This window comes from Acipenser ruthenus, chromosome 23, assembly GCF_902713425.1.
Source record: "Acipenser ruthenus chromosome 23, fAciRut3.2 maternal haplotype, whole genome shotgun sequence".
Classification (NCBI taxonomy): Eukaryota; Metazoa; Chordata; class Actinopteri; order Acipenseriformes; family Acipenseridae; genus Acipenser; species Acipenser ruthenus.
This window is the reverse complement of record NC_081211.1, coordinates 16,534,713-16,554,689: the sequence shown is the minus strand read 5'-3', so window position 1 is coordinate 16,554,689 and position 19,977 is coordinate 16,534,713. Positions and strand designations below refer to the sequence as shown.

At 38.7% G+C, this 19,977-nt stretch overlaps 1 protein-coding gene across 2 annotated transcripts; it reads right to left on the bottom strand.

Annotated features, from left to right (window-relative positions):
• Positions 1-92: 92 nt before the first annotated feature.
• Positions 93-18,723, bottom strand: LOC117412947 (glutamine--fructose-6-phosphate aminotransferase [isomerizing] 2-like). Of its 2 annotated transcripts, XM_034021602.3 has the most exons (20): positions 18,590-18,723; positions 16,573-16,680; positions 16,090-16,188; positions 15,798-15,923; positions 15,153-15,211; positions 14,929-15,063; positions 14,168-14,229; positions 11,700-11,779; positions 11,444-11,524; positions 10,307-10,430; positions 8,303-8,466; positions 7,925-8,020; positions 7,520-7,617; positions 7,293-7,413; positions 6,907-7,064; positions 5,637-5,751; positions 4,735-4,862; positions 4,233-4,400; positions 1,448-1,609; positions 93-954 (listed from the first exon to the last, which is right to left on the bottom strand). In XM_034021602.3, the coding sequence occupies exons 1-20, from the start codon at positions 18,594-18,596 to the stop codon at positions 910-912; spliced, it is 2,136 nt and encodes a 711-aa protein (XP_033877493.3). In that variant the 5' UTR covers positions 18,597-18,723; the 3' UTR covers positions 93-909. The 2 variants fall into 2 exon arrangements, with proteins under 2 accessions (XP_033877493.3, XP_033877494.1); XM_034021603.3 differs by lacking the exon at positions 11,444-11,524.
• Positions 18,724-19,977: the final 1,254 nt, after the last annotated feature.

Sequence of the window (19,977 nt, the reverse complement as noted above, 5' to 3'; positions counted from 1 at the left end):
GCTTTTCTAGCTTTGTGTTGCTGCCCCTTCACAGTAATACACATATCTCAATGTAACTGGAACAACATTAAGAAAGAAACTTAACACAGATGTATCAACATATTTTTTAATTTGCCTTTTTGAACATTCACAGAACCACAGATCCCTTAATATAATAAAAATATATAAACTATCCTCCTTTTTTTAAAATAAAAGGCCTCTTCTTTATTTACTTACATAGGTAAACCAATTGTCACAGCTTCCAGTATGACTCACAAAAATACATATAAAATAACATGTACAGTAAAACACTATCTCTAAAAAAAGGTAGGAAAAATAACTTAAACCTTTCCCTTTCCAAAAAGTTATAAATAATGTAAAACTTTTCAAACTATGAAAGCTCTGTTAACATAAAAGGTTGGCAGTTAACAGAGCTTTAAATATTGCACAATATAAAACCTCTATCCTTTGCAAAACAAGTAAACTTTTTTTTTTTTAACCGTAAAGCTTCTACATCTTCATTGTTATTTTTTACATACAATTTCCCAAGAATGTATAATATTTTCCTTTTGAGGAAATCTTGACAAATATTTTAAACCATATCGACTGAACCGTATTGTTTATTATTATTAAGTCCCATTCTTTCAAGAGTAATGAATTTCCTTCAAAAAATAGTATTTGCATAAATGTATGTTTGAGTGAGCCCAACTAAACTATACCTATTGATAACCCTAGGAATTGTTCAGTAAAAAATTTTAAAAGCTGAAGCAAAGGGCCTAATGGATAAGGCACAAAACGGCAATTCAAACTGCATAGTGTTTCTTCAAACAGGTCTTCTTCATTATCAAAGCCTTTTTACAATCGTTTCATTCTGTCTATGTCTTTTGATATTTATACAGAAAAGCTGTTTATTCCAGTTTATTCACAGGATTACTCCACAGTAACAGACTTCGCCAGGTTTCTTGGGCAGTCAACCTGAATAAAAAACACAAAGACGTCAGTGGATCAGAGTTCAGATCAGCATTGTGTTGGCATTTAAACTGACATACAGGTACAAATGTTTAACACTGTCATTTAGGGTGTCAATGTAAACATCATGTTAAATGTCAATGGCTGTATCATTTTATCTTTTAGAAATACTTTGCACTGTAACTCAATTTAAATCTGCCCTAACATATCACCTATATCAGTGTAGTTTAAATGGGATACATTACATAACACAATACTCGCTATGCAGGCATTCTAACTAGCCACCTGAAGGTTAAAAACACTAATACTTCATGGTGTACCGAATACCAGAAGTGCACTAAGGGGTCCTTTTCAGTTCTCTTAATGTAAAGCTTTCTCCACCTACGATAGTGTACACCTTTCAAGATGTCTATGCCTAGGTATCAGTATATTGTGGTTACAGGTTACAGTTTGAGTTGAGACTCAACCTATTTTGCCCTACCGATTTAGTTCAACTTACATCATATCCCCGGAGTACCGCCAGGTGGAAGGACATCAGCTGAAGGGGGATGACACTTAGGATTCCCTGGAGACAGTCCACTGTGTGGGGGATCTCAATGGTCTTGTAAGCATTCTTCATACTCTCAGGGTCATCCTCGGAGCATATGATGATCGGGCAACCCTACAGAAGAGAAAGCGACAACAGGCCACGTTACATGAGTGTTTGCTTTTCTAGAGACGTCTGTTTCTCGTGAAATAAACCTTTTTGTGTTTACATACAGACGTGCTCAAATTTGTTGGTACCCCTCCACAAAAATCGAAGAATGCACAATTTTCTCTGAAATAACTTGAAACTGACAAAAGTAATTGGCATCCACCATTGTTTATTCCATATTTAATAGAAATCAGACTTTGCATTTGATTTTTTATTCAACATAATATTGTAAATAATAAAACAAATGAAAATGGCATGGACAAAAATGATGGGACCCTTAACCTAATATTTTGTTGCACAACCTTTAGAGGCAATCACTGCAATCAAACGTTTTCTGTAGCTCTCAGTGAGACTTCTGCACCTGTTAACAGGTAGTTTGGCCCACTCTTCCTGAGCAAACTGCTCCAGCTGTCTCAGGTTTGGTGGGTGCCTTCTCCAGACTGCAAATTTCAGCTCTTTCCATAGATGTTCGATAGGATTCAGATCAGGACTCATAGAAAGCCACTTCAGAATAGTCCAATGTTTTGTTCTTATCCATTCTTCGGTGCTTTTAGCTGTGTGTTTTGGGTCATTATCCTGTTGGAGGACCCATGACCTGCGACTGAGACAGAGCTTTCTGACACTGGGCAGTACGTTTCGCTCCAGAATGCCTTGATAGTCTTGAGATTTCATTGTGCCCTGCACAGATTCAAGGCACCCTGTGGCAGGCGCAGCAAAGCAGCCCCAAAACATAACCGAGCCTCCTCCATGTTTCACTGTAGGTATGGTGTTCTTTTCTTTGAAAGCTTCATTTTTTCATCTGTTAACATAGAGCTGATGTGACTTGCCAAAAAGCTCCAGTTTTGACTCATCTGTCCAAAGGACATTCTCCCAGAAGGAGTGTGGCTCGTCAATATGCATTTTAGCAAATTCCAGTCTGGCTTTTTTATGTTTTTCTTTCAAAAGTGGAGTCCTCCTGGGTCTTCCTCCATGGAGCCCACTTTCGCTCAAAAAGCAACGGATGGTGCGATCAGAAACTGACGTACCTTCACTTTGGAGTTCAGCTTGTATCTCTTTGGCAGTTATCCTTGGTTCTTTTTCTACCATTCGCACTATCCTTCTGTTCAATCTGGGGTCGATTTTCCTCTTGCGGCTGCGCCCAGGGAGGTTGGCTACAGTTCCATGGACCTTAAACTTCTTAATAATATTTGCAACTGTTGTCACAGGAACATCAAGCTGCTTGGAGATGGTCTTGTAGCCATTACGTTTACCATGCTTGTCTATTATTTTCTTTCTGATCTCCTCAGACAACTCTCTCCTTTGCTTTCTCTGGTCCATGTTCAGTGTGGTGCACACAATGATACCAAACAGCACAGTGACTACTTTTCTCCATTTAAATAGGCTGAATGACTGATTACAAGATTGGAGACATGTGTGATACTAATTAAAGAAACTAATTAGTTTGAAATATCACTATAATCCAATTATTTATTATCTTTTCTAAGGGGTACCAACAAATGTGTCCAGGCCATTTTAGAATATCTTTGTAGAATAAGCAATAATTCATCTCTTTTCATAGCTTCTTTGCTTTATTCTATGACATACCAAAGGCATGCAAGTATACATGATAAAATAGCTTTTAATTTCATCACTTTTCAGGAGGAATGAAGCATTATTTCAATGAGCTGTAAGGGTACCAACAAATTTGAGCACGTCTGTATAAAGCCTCTCATTTCCCTTTGGAACGCCTACGCTATGCAAATGTAGGAAAGCGGGAGGGGGTGTATATTTAAATTAGCCATGCTGACGGCCCACTTAGATTCTAGTGCTGTTAACCTTGAAAGTCCCCAAAATACTGTTTAAATGAGCAGAGAACAGTTTCATGAGAAATAATCCACGTGTCATCACGTGTGATGTAAATAGATCTGATTTTAAAGATCTGATTTGCTGATGGATAGTCCCTGCTTTTTTAATACTATGTTTTAGTGTTGTCGCCCACACTGCATCTGTGTTTGTGTGTGTGTGTGTACTACTGAATACTACTGAAGTGAACCACAAGCTTGTTCCCCAAATTATTACAGGACCGTAAGGAGGTGCTCAGGCAAGCAGAGGAACAGCAACCTCAGCCTCCAGCAAGAACTGTAAAACAGCAATACGAAGAGGGTCCTGCTATTAGAGATGCACGGCTATCTTTATTTTTGTACCTGATGGTGTACTTTTATTTTGTATTACATTTTTGTTTCATTAGCTTGTTTTGTATCTCTTTATACCAAATATAGCATCCTCATTTGTGCTGTACTTGTATGACTGCTTCTGCTTAATAAAGAATTGGAATATTGAGTAGTATTGTTGATTCCCAAGAAATAAGTTGCGAAAATTCCACACCACATTTTATTTTGAGAGTGGGTTAAACAATGTTCATGTTGTGCATTGTATCAAGCTGCCTCATCATATCCTCTTCCCTTATGGATATATATATATATATATATATATATATATATATATATATATATATATATATATATATATATATATATATATATAATATATAAAAGAATAAGAGTTCATAGAGAAGAGCCTCCCCATTCTATATACATAATGGGTTTCTTACCTGGCGTGCAATGACCTGCTGCAGGGCGTTCTGGCACTTGGTGTAGCAGGCGTCTCTCACGATGATCATGATAACTGGCATGTGTTTGTCAATGAGAGCCAAGGGGCCATGCTTCAGCTCTCCAGCCAAGATCCCTTCCGAATGCATGTAAGTGATCTCCTTGATTTTCTGCAAGTCAATGCAACACTCATCAGTACAGCTCCTTCACAGGGCTCTCCTTAAATGACCTAAAGAGGGAGATCTTTTTCCACCATAAAGTTTTTATACAATCTAGTGATGTTAACAAGTAGGGCAATAACCCAGATGGAGGTACACACGTTGTTTAATTTATTAAGAGACCCCTCAATGTCAAGTATACTGTTTATAGGTTTAAACTACACAACCCAGAGTAAGTCACTATGAGATAGACTTACTATGCATTGACTTTTAAAATGAGATTTTTAGAATTAGCACTAAGTGCATTATTTCAAAGAGTGTGATAGTTAGGCAATGGGACACCTACCAGGGCTCCCTCCAAGCACGTGGCGTAGTTAAACCCACGGCCCATCACAAGAAGAGATCTCTGCTTGTACAGCTCATCTGCAAGCTCCTTAATCTTACTATCCAGGGCTAAAACTGCCTTGATTTGACCTGCAAAGGACAGAAAACAGTGTTGTTAGTGTTCTGTGTCACTTTTATTGGTAATCACTGGAAAGCGAAAACCCAAAGCTCAGATTTCAGATCAACACTAGCGATTCAATCAAACAGGTTGTAAACAGACCCCTCTGCAGTTGTTACAAGAAACACATTACTTTACTTTACCTTACCTGTATCCCATGTTATCCATATCGCAGCATTATTTTTTTCAAATTATTCCCGATCGTTTTGATAATTTTCATTCACACATCATATGTAAACCAACTTGGGAATTAAATATTTTCAACTTCACATTCACCAGGAGAAAGATCATTTCTCTTCTGCACATCGCAGTGTACCCAGTTCATACTCGCTCCTGCAACAACGCTGGTGCGCTGATTGCAAGGAGAAAGTGATCTGAATACACTGTGAGCCTCAGAAGAGATTTTCTCCTGTCGACCGCTCCCGACTAAATGTTGATAAATGTATAGCCTGTATGTATAAATGTATGATTCAGGAACCATGATATGTGAAATGATGACATTTCAAGAGTCAACAGTATGTTTACAAATATAACTATGCGATACGGACAACACAGGACACAGCAAAGGTGATGCAATGCGTTTCTTGAAAACATTGAGGGATGCTCTGTATCACTTTAATCCTACACAGATGGCTGTCATAATGTTTGCTTTGTTATACTGCAAACTCTGTGCACGGGGTACACAGTTAAACAGCGAGTCCTGTACGCAGTGAGAGGGATAGCAGTCACGTGAGGAGGTCACTCACCTGGCAAAGCCTGCAGGCTGCTGATGATTTCCAGCCTCCTTTTCTGCAGGGAGATCCTGTCTTCGGACATCATCAAGCCAAACATGACGAATGCCACAAACTGGCTAGTGTAAGCCTGAAAAAGACATACGAAAACATATTTTAATAGGCACCCAGTGTATGTCTGCTACAGTAAATCAGACAATTCACAAAGACTTACACATTTAAAATAATGTTTGAATACAAAAAATTACCCAGCAAGGGCTGGACCCAAACCGCAAACCACACGGTTCAGAGTAAGGTCTTACCAGTCAACTAAAGAGCAAGCTCTGTAGTCAAGAGGCAAGTCTTATGCTGATGTCAGCGTTGTTAACTCATTAGTTGCAAGGAGGAGATCCATTACAACAGGCCAGTGTGATATTTCATATATGTTCCTTTTAGGATTGGAACTCCACCTGTCTATGTCACAGTGGGTTCCTAAAACTTTATTACATAAAGTTCTTTAATGGCATGGTATAAATACAGCCCAGTTTTTAGAGCATTCACTTACCAGAAACTGTGTAACCTTCAAACATAAAAAGAACAACCATCAATTTAGCTACAGAAGGTTTATCGATCTAGGAGAAGAAACACTATGGCTACTGTATTTGTTCATTTAGTCAGAACACAGTGTAGTCTATTACAACAAAATAGACTGAGAGTCATTGTCTTAAAGAGAGAGGTGGTCTGAGGCAGAAGTGACCAAGCTACGGTTCCCAGGCTGTTCAAGTGTGGCTCCCGGTGAAATTCTTGGTGATGCATACTTTGCAGCTCGAATGAAAGTATTTAATACACACTGCGGCTCTCAAAAGTATTTCATACACGCAGCAGTCATATAAAAACAAACAAAACGCTGCTTTTTTTTTTTAAACTGAGCATTAAGATCTTCAAGGGAAGAGCTTGTCAAAATGAATGCTTACATAAATGTGTCTTTTTATGTGGCGTCTTCGGTGAAATCAGGGCAGTTATTGTATTTTGCTTCATAATAACTGAATATATTTCATTTAAAGTGCATAATACATACATTATAAACAGAAATAAATCGTGTAAGATTATTTATAATGTTCGAGAGAATTAAAAGTAATGTTTAAAACAATGATAGCATTTAAAATGTCTTGCTCGCAAACATTTCTTGTCAGTATGTGTCTTGCGGCCCTCTGCCCCATGAAAATGCTGGTATGCGGCTTGTAGGGTCAGGAAGTTTGTCCGCCCCTGGTCTAAGGGTATGCGCTTAAGGAAAGCTGCTCTTTACCTTTGTGCTGGCCACTCCAATTTCAGGCCCCGCATTGATGTGAATTCCACAGCTCGTCTCTCTACAGATAGAGCTGCCGACAGTGTTGGTCACCCCGACAGTGAGCGCCCCGCGATCCTTGCAATACCTCAGGGCCATCAGGGTGTCAGCGGTCTCACCTGCAATTGAACGTTGATAAGACCTTTAATATCATATAAAACCCATAAATATCACACACGATAATACAGTATTGCAGAGGATCAAATAAATAACAACTGGCATTCTCAATGCTATTTTTATAAATGTCCTGACTTGTAGTATAATTAATAATATGCAAAGTCAATATGTATATATAGAAAGGGAGGCCAGTGGAGAGCAGAGACTATGGGCTGGCTGTGAGGGGGTACCTGACTGGCTGATGAAGAAGCACACATCATCTCTGAAGACTGGTGTGTTTCGGTCCAGGAAGTCGCTGGCCAGCTCCACCATCACAGGCAACTCTGTGAGCTCCTCGAGAATCTGCCGTGTCTGGAGTGGGGAGAACACACTGTTACATCCTGACAAATATCACATGTCAAGGAGAAGCGCTGCAGTGTTGCGCGTACTGTTTGATCTGTATTGAAATGCAGCTTACCGCTACTGCAGCGTGGAAACTGGTGCCACAGCCAATGACAATGAGACGGCGACACCTTTTGATTTCCTTTAGGTGGTCTTTCAGGCCTCCAAGGATAACTGAAATAACACAAAATGATTTATCAACTAATACAAAAGAAATAATTATTTAAAAACGTATTATATGTATTTTTGCTTTTTACAAAATAATCCCTTTTGATTCTGAATTAAATTTGACTGCAGAAATAGGTTTCATTTAGGTTTTTGCTCTTAACTAAGAGCAGAACAGGAATACAAACTGGTAGCAGTGATCTGACAGTTTCTTTTTTGGTTTTCAAGTAGCATATCCAAGTGTCAAGTGCTTGTCTCAATTGTATGAGAATGTTGGGGAGGGATGGGATACAGCACACAGTAATGAACTTGTTACCTGTGTTGTTTTCAAAGCAGACTCGTCCTCTCATGGTGTTGACGACTGATTCAGGTTGTTCAAAGATTTCCTTTTGCATAAAAGCTTTAAAGTTACCTTCAATGAAAAAGAATGTAAAATGTGATTGAAGAAACATTTCAATGGGGAGTTGCCTTGTTTCTCAAAATGGAAAGGTATTGTACACTTCAACACCTTTTCCATTGCTCAAGATTGATCATATTTTTCATACATTTAAACAAAATCTATGCAACATAATTCTGATAAAAATATCTATAAAGAAACGACCACCAAGAGAGGCCCAGGGATGCCGTGGGGAGCCGTCCTCATGTCTAGCAATATGCAGGAACGGGTCCTGCTTGTGATCAAGTGCATCCTGACCTTTCATGATCTGCTGCATCTCCATCTGAAGGGTCTGGATGGCTCTGGAGGAGTCATCCCCGGCTAAGCGATTCATGCGATGGATGGAGAGCTTGCCCTCAGCCACTGCAGCGATGTCGTCATCCTCCAGGTAGATCACCTTGTTGGTGTGCTCAATGATGGCACTGCGCAAAACAACAAGGAAATCAGATCACTCAGGAGGTACAAGCGCTTTCTACGCTAAACCTAGGAGAGGCTGATTCATACAAGGATGCTGTTTTTACTCATATTTGTTTTTGTCAGTTTAGTACTGGTGAAGGGGTAGGGTTAGGTTAAGGTTAAGGCCTCATGAGAGATTCCTACAGCTTTGTAAGGTAACTCAACACCCTCAGCCAGTCAGCTATAGAGACTGTCACATATTATGCCTAATTGTGTGGTTATGTGACCTGAGACACATGTGAACCCAGGCTATCAGAAACTATACCCATATATAATATGGTTTTCTTTGTGTATAACCCAGTGAAATATTATTTTAGAATTCACTTTCAGTCCTATATAATGTAGGCTCTTGTATTTACAGGCTGCTTTTTGGTACCCCCTGTGGACTTACATCAGTTTTTTTGAAGGGGCTTTGACCACAGTGAGGCTAATATGTAAGCAATAAGCCACGTAAGGGCGTGTGCATGACCGTAACTAGCTATGAGGACATCGAGGTCGTGTCCTTGCTTGTTTTTTGGCATCGTAAATGCTGATGCTCATGTAAAAATTCTGGTAAAGTAAAAAAGACATTTAATTTTCTCTGTTGGTTTGCCGTGTAACATAGATTTGGAGGTTGAATAGTAAATACCAAGCAGTCATATAAATACTGCCAGCTATAGCTTGAAACCTAAGATTGAACACAGTAGGATGTCAGCTCTGGCTATGTCCCTGGGTGTGTGATATACTCTAATATCACCACGCCCCAGGACCGTTGCAAGCCATGATGTAGTGCCTTATTGAGCTTATAAAATGGGTTAACTAACTAAATTGAAAAACAAAAGAAAAAAGTCTAAAACTGAGCTAAGAAAAATAGTTCCATATACAGTAACTTTAAAAAAAAAAATGCATTAATTTATAGATGTTGAATTGAACATTGAACATAATTCTTGGTTTGTTCATAAAATTAAAATATTACTGCCCATTTTCATCATGACACAGCACAAATGAGTCTGCCTTTAGTCACGCAGACCCTTCTTCACAAGATCTGCGACAGAATCAGATGGCAGTGCTGCTCTTTTTATTTTTTAAATGTTTTCCACGGAAGTGACAGGAGGTTTCAATACCAGATTAGCATTATGGAATACCCGGTCACTTATCAAACTGACTTTGTGGTTTACGGCTGGACAACGTGAAGAACTACTGGGCCAGTGTTAAACAATTTGAAAAAATGCAAGGCACAGCAGATGAGGTGATACTATCGTACCGGGACAAATTTATGTGGAGAGAAAGGTACTGCAGGAACTGTCAAGATGCTTTTATAAATACTCTGCATCACAGATCACACAGCTGTGCAGGCGGGGCAGCAGATGCAACCGACCGAGGGGAGAAGGGGCACAACGATCAGAATGTCGAGTTTGATTTGAATACTTACTTTTGCTTTTTTTCACTACTTGAATTTGAGTCAATGGTGTCCGATTCAGACTCATTCAAAATCTCAGCTACACTTCGGTTTCCCAAAAGGTCAATATTTACATAAATCTGGTTATGGCGTGTTTTTGTTTTGTTTTGTTTTTTCAAGATTCTAGTGGCGTATGGATATCTACCAGTGATTTGCCCCATTTTGAAAAGAAGTGCCGACCCATGGTAATATGCTGTAATATCAACACCCCCGTGTGACCGGTTTTGACCAATCGGGATACAGTATTTAAAATACCCATTTTATAATAATGTAATATTGGAGTAAAATTGGTGGGGAGACTATGACTTAAAGCATACGGGTATCGATGTATTATTGATGTATTATTGATGTATTATGTTATGCTTTACCTGGCATCAGAAGCAAAGTAATATTCCACCGCTTTCAGGTCTCCAACAGAATAGAGACAGGTCAAACTGTTAAGTCTCTGCTTCCTGTTAGCATCATTTTCATTGTTTTCATTTTTAAAATTACCTAAAGGCAGAAAAACAAGATGCTATAAATTTTGTCCCATGAAATATATTATTAATGAGGTTTTATTTGATTAGAAGAGAATGACACAATTCTGTTTGTCATCCCAAGTGTAAGATAACCACCTTCTTGTAAGAAACGCAACCCAAGATGCAAAGCAAAATTGTTTGTCAAGATCTTTATGGCATACTGTGTTACATTTTCCTCCACATATCTATATATTACTTCCTTTATACATAGTACTCAAATACTGAATTATTATACTGGTACTTGAGCACTGTGTATATATACGTAAGCAATAACTACAGGGCACAGTGTGTTTACAAGAACATGCATCCTATAGTTACAGCTATTATATGACAGGTGCTTTGGTCTTGTCTTGTTTGGTCCTGGTTGTCAATGAGCTCGAAGTGATGTTTGTTCATCCAAGTTGTGCAGTTTTCATGACAACAGGACTTGGAAACCCAATGAAAGTTAATAAAGAGATTGCACGTGTCATATAACATATAATATATAGTTAGATTATCAGTTGGAATAGAAGCCACATTAATCAGGTCATGCAATAACACTTATAGGCAACTAGTCAAACTAGAAATGTGGTTCCACTTTTATTGGTGTCTCCATTTCAAAAGTTTTATTTCTCAAGGTGGCCTGCTGACTTTATCATCTCCGTGAGTTTATAAATCATGATCAAAAATACACTTTCATTTCTGTGGGATGTGGCAGTGTGGCAAATCTATGTTTACACACACATGTAGTATATCAACATACATGTTACCACTGAAAGGCACTTAGCAATAAAGTGCAATTAATGACTTTGCAATAAAGTATAATTAATGATTTACTTCAGTGTGTGATTGTTAAAGAGATGATTGTACCCTATATCAGAACAAACAAAGTTCAAAGTGATATAGTTTGAGGGAGATAATCACAGGGAATAAGCAATGAGGTGCACCCGATTTACCCAGGATCAGAACAGGATAGGAAGGTGACCACTTTAAAATGGCATACTCCACCTATGCTAGCACCAGACTCCTGTGACCCGGCCGCATCATACACCTTTAAGGGAATGTCACTAAAAATGGACTTCGGTAATGCTAAAAAGAACAAATGGATTAGTTTAGACAGCTTCACCGGATCCAGAATGACACATACGGCTGGGTGAGGGCTGCACAGGCTCGGGTGGCTCGTTTGAAATCTAATAAATGTAATAAAATGTTGTAACTTTGCCAGTGTGACACAGGCAGGTATTCTACCAGCGTTAAGACTTACTGTTATTGTAGGTGATTGGAATTTCCTCAGTGGACAGGTCAAACTTGCTTCTCACACCGATCAGCAGGGGGCTCCCTCTCCTGTTGGCATCGAAAACAAAACAAATACCTTGTTAGATTTGTTATGGAAATGTACTTAGTTATAATTACACACGCTCAAAAAAACAACAACAAAAAACACATCTTCTGAAACCTCTGAAACACACCGATTCAAAAAAGCCACCGACACTTGAGGAGTGCATTCCAGTTCCAGGTACATACTGTAATCTACGTAACTAACTTGCATTTTTTTGTAAAGAGATTATGGGCTCAATAACCCCCCATAATATATTAATCCTGCTGGTGTTTCGCCCTCAGCCTGGGTAATTTTAATCTTATCATTAGCACAAAAAATAAGAAATGCAATGGAATCAGGTCGATGATCAAACAGCTACAGTATCAGCATTTTAGGATGGCAGTACTGCTATCTGCTGATACTCAATGACTTTCACTCCAAATTGTTATTAGCAAGTAAGTATTTACTTATCAAGTTCAATGTAATTTGTTTTAAATGTATTCAGATCTCTGAAAAACCTCAAAGACCAATGCCATTTAAGCATTTGAAAGCCCTAGTTACATTGACTGAATTCTTCCACATTTCTACATGTACACTTATTATTTTAAGAGAAACAGTGAAATAAAATAACTACAAAGAAACCACATGATACATTAAACCTTGTATTAGTCGCAGGAAACACAATATCTTCCCCTGGACGCTTCACTTGTCGCCCCTGGTCTTCCCTGCCCTTCCAATTCACCCCCTCACTCCATTCCCTCTTATTTTACAAGTGCCCAGAACTTGGTCTTGGCTGCATGTGCAACGGGGCACAAACATAACCACTTTACTACTGCTTTACTACCACTTTACTACTCCTTTACTTGGCTCTTTGCCCAATCCATTATCGAGCTGTCTTACTTGCAAGGTAACCTGTATTATCTTATTGATGTATTGTGTGGCTTACTTTCTGTTTATTTCCACTCCCAAAGCTCTTTCCAAACAACTCCACAATTATTTCCCTTGTCTAAACCATGCAAGGACGGCTCTATATGCATAGGCTTCATTTCTGCTGTCCCCTGAGTCATAGCCAGAGCACTCAGCATTCACGCAAGGCCCTGGGCCAGCTCTAATGAATAGACCCCATTCATGAGAGTGCACTGGCAGAAAGGGAGGAAATAAAGCAATCCAAAACACAGTGGCTTCAACCAGCCCACACGTTCATCACTAAAAAACATTTTCATATTTCTTTCATTAGCCCTAAATGCGTTAGTCAAGAGTCATAAAAAGGCGATAGATGATATAAAAGGTATTTTAGGCTATTTTAATTTATGCCATCTTTCACTGCAGCTGCTATAAAGCTGAGAGAAATTTAGAAATGTCAGAACAGCAAAGGAGTTATTTACAGGATCTGAAACCACACATGAGATTTATCAAGATGTTTTTCACAGTTTTTGTTAAAAGACAGCTAATATTTCAAAACGTAACACACCATTCCGAGTTGCTTGGTTATTTATTTTCGTGTACAAAAAGGATAAATAGCTCTGGCCAAATGTGAATTAAAATGTCCCGTTTGCTTTTATTTATCTATTTATTTCACGTAACTAACCAGGGAAAATGCAGAATAGATAATATTAAAACTATTGGTGTTGCCTGTAAAATCTTATCAGTATTACAAACATTTGGAAAAAGGCAATCCTATTTAAATTTGTAACTTTCTGTGCTAAATTAAGCTTGAATCTGTCATTAAAGCAGGTGGTGCAAAGTAGGCTCCAAAAAGAGAGTCACAATAGCTGTACTACCTTTGAAGAATGCACGCAAACTTGAATGTCTCCTTTATGACACAAGAGCACACAAGAAGGAATACAGGATAGAGGACTGTGGCTGACAGGCACATAAGAAATTATGTTTAGCAGAAAACTGATTGTGGGGCTGCTTTCTTACCTCTTGTTTTCTTTACTAACATGATTAATAACTAACTGCTATATCCTGCTTCCCTTCCTGTATATCACATGGACAACTGGCATGAGACTGAACTACAGTGCAGAACAAACATTTCCTCAATGGTGTTATCTTTGTATACTGGGTTCTTGAATCAAAACATCCCCAACGGTAGAAAAGGGGGGAGCAGTGGTAGTGCTGATAAAATTATAATAAGAAAATAAAACCTTTAAAAAGGTTCAGTCATTAACAGATTTGGCAGTAAGAAGTGGGTGGTCTCTTTGATAACTGGGTGGCTGTCGCTCATGATTACAATGTAAAAAGCACCGTCCTGACTAAAGCAAGAATGTTTCCAAGGACGTGGAAAGTGTCTGCTACTGATAAGAGGGCAGGGCAGAGTGACAGCAAGTGAAGACACAGAGACTGGGTGCACCACGACTACAGGCAGAGACAAACACTACAAACAAGAAGAAGAATACTGCAAAAACACAAACCTGGTGGCAATAGCTTCGCCTGGATAGTGGATGCTCTTGAAAACCAGTGCAAAGGCCCCCTCCTGTAAGAAAAAGAGTGAAAAGAAGCCTGATTCAAAAAAGTAAATCAGACATTTTTCTTGAAACCCACTCCCTATGTCTCCCCCATTCATCTACTGTTGCTGTAAAAGCATTCTCCTGGACTCAAGCCAAGGTGAGGTTATTAGCTGATCCATAGTGAAATAGTGGAAAAATACCACCACTACTACCACTGAAAGGACAAGGAATAGACAGACTATTGTAAGACATCTACATGGCAAGGTTTGAGAATGCATTTCAGGGAGGTTAGGTGGAAATGGTTTAGTACTGCAGCTAGTTTTAACCCTCATAGCAAAGCATTTGCAGTTCCCAAACAATTCCTGGGATTAACACAAACTGTAATCCAGGTTTTACACTCAAACATAAGGAAAGCATTATTTATGCTACAGAAAATGAAAAGGTGGTCAAAATGTAGGCCTAAATAATAAGTGTTTGTTTATAACACTAATGGTACCATCTGGTACTTTTTTATCAGCTACAATCCATTTTACCAATTCTTTATTAGAAGGTAATAGTGTTTGGTTATTTTTATATATGATTTATTTATTTGACAAGTCACGTTTTCTGTTACAGTGAAATACTGAAGAGCACTGACGACCCTAAAAGCAATACTACTCCTTTCAAAACAACATGCAATGTTTGTCAAACAGCTTTGTTTACACACATGACAAAGGTGTACTCACCAGCTGCTGAATAACTCTCTCCACAAGGGAAGAGAAGCTGACGTACTCGCTTTCCCAGTTGTCAAACACATACTTGATCAGTTTGGGAATGACCTCCGTGTCTGTTTCGGATTCAAACTCGTATCCCTTTATCTGCTGCAATAGAGAACAGCACAGTTCAGGCCACATGTTATTACAGCAGGATGTTCCTCCAGGGGACCAGGTTACAGTGCCATTAGACTTACCAGATACTTTTTCAGCTCCTTGTAGTTGGTGATGATGCCATTGTGAATCACAACAAATTCTTGAAGAAGAACAAAAAGCAAAGAATTAAAGTCTGTGGATTATCTTAGCATACATGACCTGTATAAGACTTTTGAATCTGTGATTGTTCCATTTTGGTGATTTCAAAACGTAAACGCATACAGTGCATGGTGCAATGCAAGACAAAAAGCATAACCACATTCAGTCTGGGCTCATGTGTAAACCAACATTTTGTTGGCCTAAGAGATTACCAATGGGAAATAAAGTCGCAGGTCCTGTTCATGCACTACTCAGATCAATGTTTTCACCTTTCCGCAAATACGTTGTTTGTTGCTAGTTTTATATCACTTATTGCAGAAAATGTGCCTTTGCTTTTAAATCAACAGCAAATTCACCATTGATGTTATCCCATTTTTATGACACTAACTGTAACGGTTTTGTCTGACTGTTCTGTATTTGAATTGCAGCATGACTGTGTGTTGTAACTTCTGCCATCTTGCTAGGACCTCTGACAATAAGACGACTATCTCAATGGGTTCTTACCCTGGTAAATACATCCAATGAGCTGAACTAAGTAAATGATTACTGGTGAATAACAATGCACAAGCTAATCACGAGATAGATACCATTGTTTTTGTCGGAGCGGTGTGGATGGCTGTTGACTGCGCTTGGCACTCCATGTGTTGCCCAGCGGGTATGTGCGATTCCAAAATGTGTGTCCAGTTCTGCCTCCAGGTCCATGCTATCTTGTTCTGAAAACAGATCACTGTACATTACAACACTGGGACTCAGGACATAAAGCAAGTCTGTGTTTGCACCTTTCCAGTTTTAACTATTGTTTCAGAAGGTCAAAAGATAACATCTGCTCCTATGTGTAACTTCAGACTAAAAACGCAGAGGTAATAGAGTTGAACTCACTGTAAAGCTCTTCATCCAGCGCCTTCACCTTGCCTCTCTTCTTGACCAGACAGATACTGCTATTCCTCTCATTACTGTTGGGTCCATCAACAGCAACTCCTGATAATGCCAACAAGAAACACAAGAGCTTAAGCTACTTGCTTACCATTTAATACAGGCAGATGTGAAGCATCCTTTTAATAAAGCTTGCAGTGTCCTGTTTTTATACTCTGAATTGACCATGCTTTCCCTATGCTGTTAGCACAGTAATGTTTTAGAAAGACAGTAGATACAAATGCTGACAGTGTCCCTGCTGGGGGTGGTAATTCAATATCCTGCCTTTAACCTCTGAAGGCCTGAGTTTGAATCCAGCTTTACAAGTAAAACAAGCTAGCAGTCAACACAAACCTCCAGGCCCACGTGAATAGTCAGGATGAAGGAATCTGTCGGGGATGCTCTTGTGGTGCTTCTGTCCTGCATATTCATTTATAAACCAATACATACCTGCCGAATCATAGCCTCTGTACTCTAGTCTCTGGAGCCCTTTCACCAGCGTCTCAAAAATCTCCTTCCTGGTACGGGGAACTCTGTAGTTCAGGTATGCAAAAATTCCTTTACAAAAAGACAGACAAGAAATATTAAAGACATATCCATATTCACATGCGTTTAACAGCCAATATAGGCTTACACAGATTACTACATTTCAACTGCCTGTTGCAAACATTTCTACAGACTTCTGCGTTAGCATAGTCCATCGGGTTTGACTAATAAAAAGTGTAAAAGCTGAATACCAAATTGGTCTCAGCTTTGTGAGTACAGCTAGTTACAGTGATTCTAGGCAGTGTTTAGTTCGACGGGGGTCTACAGTTGGCTCATATGATACTGTCTGTAATCAGCATTCTACCTGAACATTTAGCATTAAAAAAATTAAATGCACAACTGTTTGTTTACGTTACAAAAGTACCAATCTTCCACTAATTACATGTTAGGATTGTTTAAACGCCACTTATAAAAGTTCCTAGGTCCTCTAACTTTTCAATGTATCAGTGAAAGGGGGCTGCTGCTAGCACAGCTGACCATTGAGAATAGGATACAGTGCTTGCAGTGTTCCGCACAGGTAAACTAAACTGCGTGTTCAGACGCCAGTTCACAGTGACATTGCCAGTGGCGGAATGTTCTGCCAAGGTAAAAATTAGGAAATTACCTCGACTGCAGAACACAGTTGTTACAATACGAAGTGAGTCTCATAGAACTACTGAAATCGTTTGAAGCCCTATGGCAACTAGAAGTTTTCACTGAGACTGTTTACACGTTAAATCAAAATCACTCCATTCTATTATTGTGAAGAGGTTTTGAGATTCGCAGTTATGGACTGTTGTATATGCCATTGAATTGGCAATGATAGGTGTTTGATGCAATTAGTTATTTAAATAAGGTTATTTTAAAACTTGAAAAATAAACAGAGATTGTCGACTGAGATTTGAGGTACAATCCGGTACATTCTACCATTCAGATAAATCCGGTTGTGCGGGATTAAATGTTGTGGACATGAAAGCAGTAAATTGATTTACCATATCTGAAATAAACATAGATCTTACTCTATGCACACAACAAGCAAGGTAACTGGGACTATATAAGAAAATTAATAAGTCACCATTGCAAAATTCTGTGACATCCGTCGATATTTTAGCATATACTGGCACTGTTTGCAGTAAGTGCGTCATATGTACAAAGTTATTATTGGGACTGTATTCACTATAATGAACACAAGTATTCCAATTGTTCATTACGATAACCAGAACTACATATTGAAATCATCAACGAAGTGGTTCATCGATATACTTAATACATTTTACATTTAAACGGTCGCCCCCGACGCCCCCCCCCCCCACGTCCAATTTGAACTACAACTTCAATAGCCTGCAACATAAGCTCAGCCTCTTGGCTCAGTTGCTGCTCCCCTCACCACTGTTTCGGGACCAGAACCCGCTGAACTGCAGATGTGCGCCCGTAGTGTAACTGGAGTGCTCAGCCTATATACTACACTATAACTTTACTGCAACACCGTCATTTCCTAGTGTTTTCAAATAATTAAACTGCATTTACTTATCACAAAGGGCTATCTTATTATACTCGTACATTACTTGCCGTTTGGATGCTAATAGATGCTGATAGGCTTGTTACAATTAACTCTTAATTATTATTTGCGGCTGGTAGGTAGCCTACTTTATTTATTTATTTAATAACATTAAAGAGCAGAATTTTAGCAGAATCCCAAGAAAATGACACGTCATCAGTGTTTTGGATTACATGTATTTTAAGGATATATTGCCCCTATAGCCTATAGTTTAATTACAATCATCTCTTAAAATTCAAAACGAAATTTAACGTCCCATTTCCAGCTAGCCATACACTTAAGAAAGCACTGGTCTGAGCTTTGGATACTCTCACAGTAAAGCATTTCTGTATGTATTTGTCTGTGCTTAATCACGCCAGCAACAAGGATGTTTATTTGACTTACCGCACATTGTTCAGACGGTCCTTGTTTACTGAGTAATGATCCTTGAAAAATAAATATTTTCTTGTCAGAAAGCTCTCCAAATGTTGTCCAGTTGCAACAACTTTTGACATCGCAACTCGCACGTAGGTGGTTATATAGCGCTTGTTCCAGCTGTTTGCCCCTCCCACTCTGCCCCACAGAAGTTTCCAGGACAACGACTGATCCGCCCAGACGTTTTGAATATTCCAGGGAGTGTAGCGCTGGAGTCAGTTGCACAAACTTGAAAATCAACTTCGGCTGCACAGTACACTATTTTGGAAGTACCCTAACTGGTATTGCTTGTTAGTCTCGTTAGGTGAACTTGTGTACCTCACTACAGACAATTTAATTATCAGCTGTGCTTTCAAGCTTTATTCACTGTCCAAAATATTACAGAACACTGCATTCTACTACATTTCTTACTGCAATGCCACAATATATAGTGATTTTACAGCAATTACATTTTATTGAAATTCTTGTTTAATCATGATCTTGCTTAATCGTGATCTTCTATTTACTGTTGAATCTTTTCAGCTTCATAGCAAACATCTGCCCCACAGAATTGTGAAGAGGGCTCCCTCTACTAGAAAGCCTCACAGATGCTTACATATTTACCATGACATCCCCTGACCCAAGCACAGCAAGGTATTAAGCATAGGACTAATGGAAGCATGGCACTGGCCTTCTATGGAAAGCAATGGCACTGTAAATGCTACTACATGGTAATATTGACCAAGTCAGATTTCATATCGGTGACACACATGCAATATTATAATTTCATTGCTGAAATAACTGTCAGCAATACAGTATTTTTTCCCTATAAGTATTTCCATAATCTAATCGCTAATGCGCACAAACTTGTGACAAACCTTGAAGTATAATGTGCAAAGAATGTTGTGTCATACTGTGTGTGGCACTCCTGCTGCTGTGGTTCTGCCGGAGGCTGTGTCACCTGCCTCCTATTGGAATACTGTTTATATGTCCCTGTGAGCGTGTGGAGCTTGCCCCAGTTTACTCAGGAATGAGTGACATCAGACCTCTTAATTTAGACATCATCTTTTATTGTGGGTGTGTGCTTACAAATTAGCTTTGTTCCATTTTGCCTGTTTTTTTTTAAAAAAAAATATTTAATTGTATTATTATTATTATTATTATTATTATTATTATTATTATTATTATTATTATTATTAATTTCTAAGGAGACGCCCTTATCCAGGGCGACTTACAATTGTTACAAGATATCAGATTATTTTTACATATAATTACATTATTTTTTACAATAATAGTAATGGTAACATTGGTAAAATTACTACTACTACTAAGAATGTACATCCAAACAGCACTGATGTAATTGCGTTTTTAAAACATTT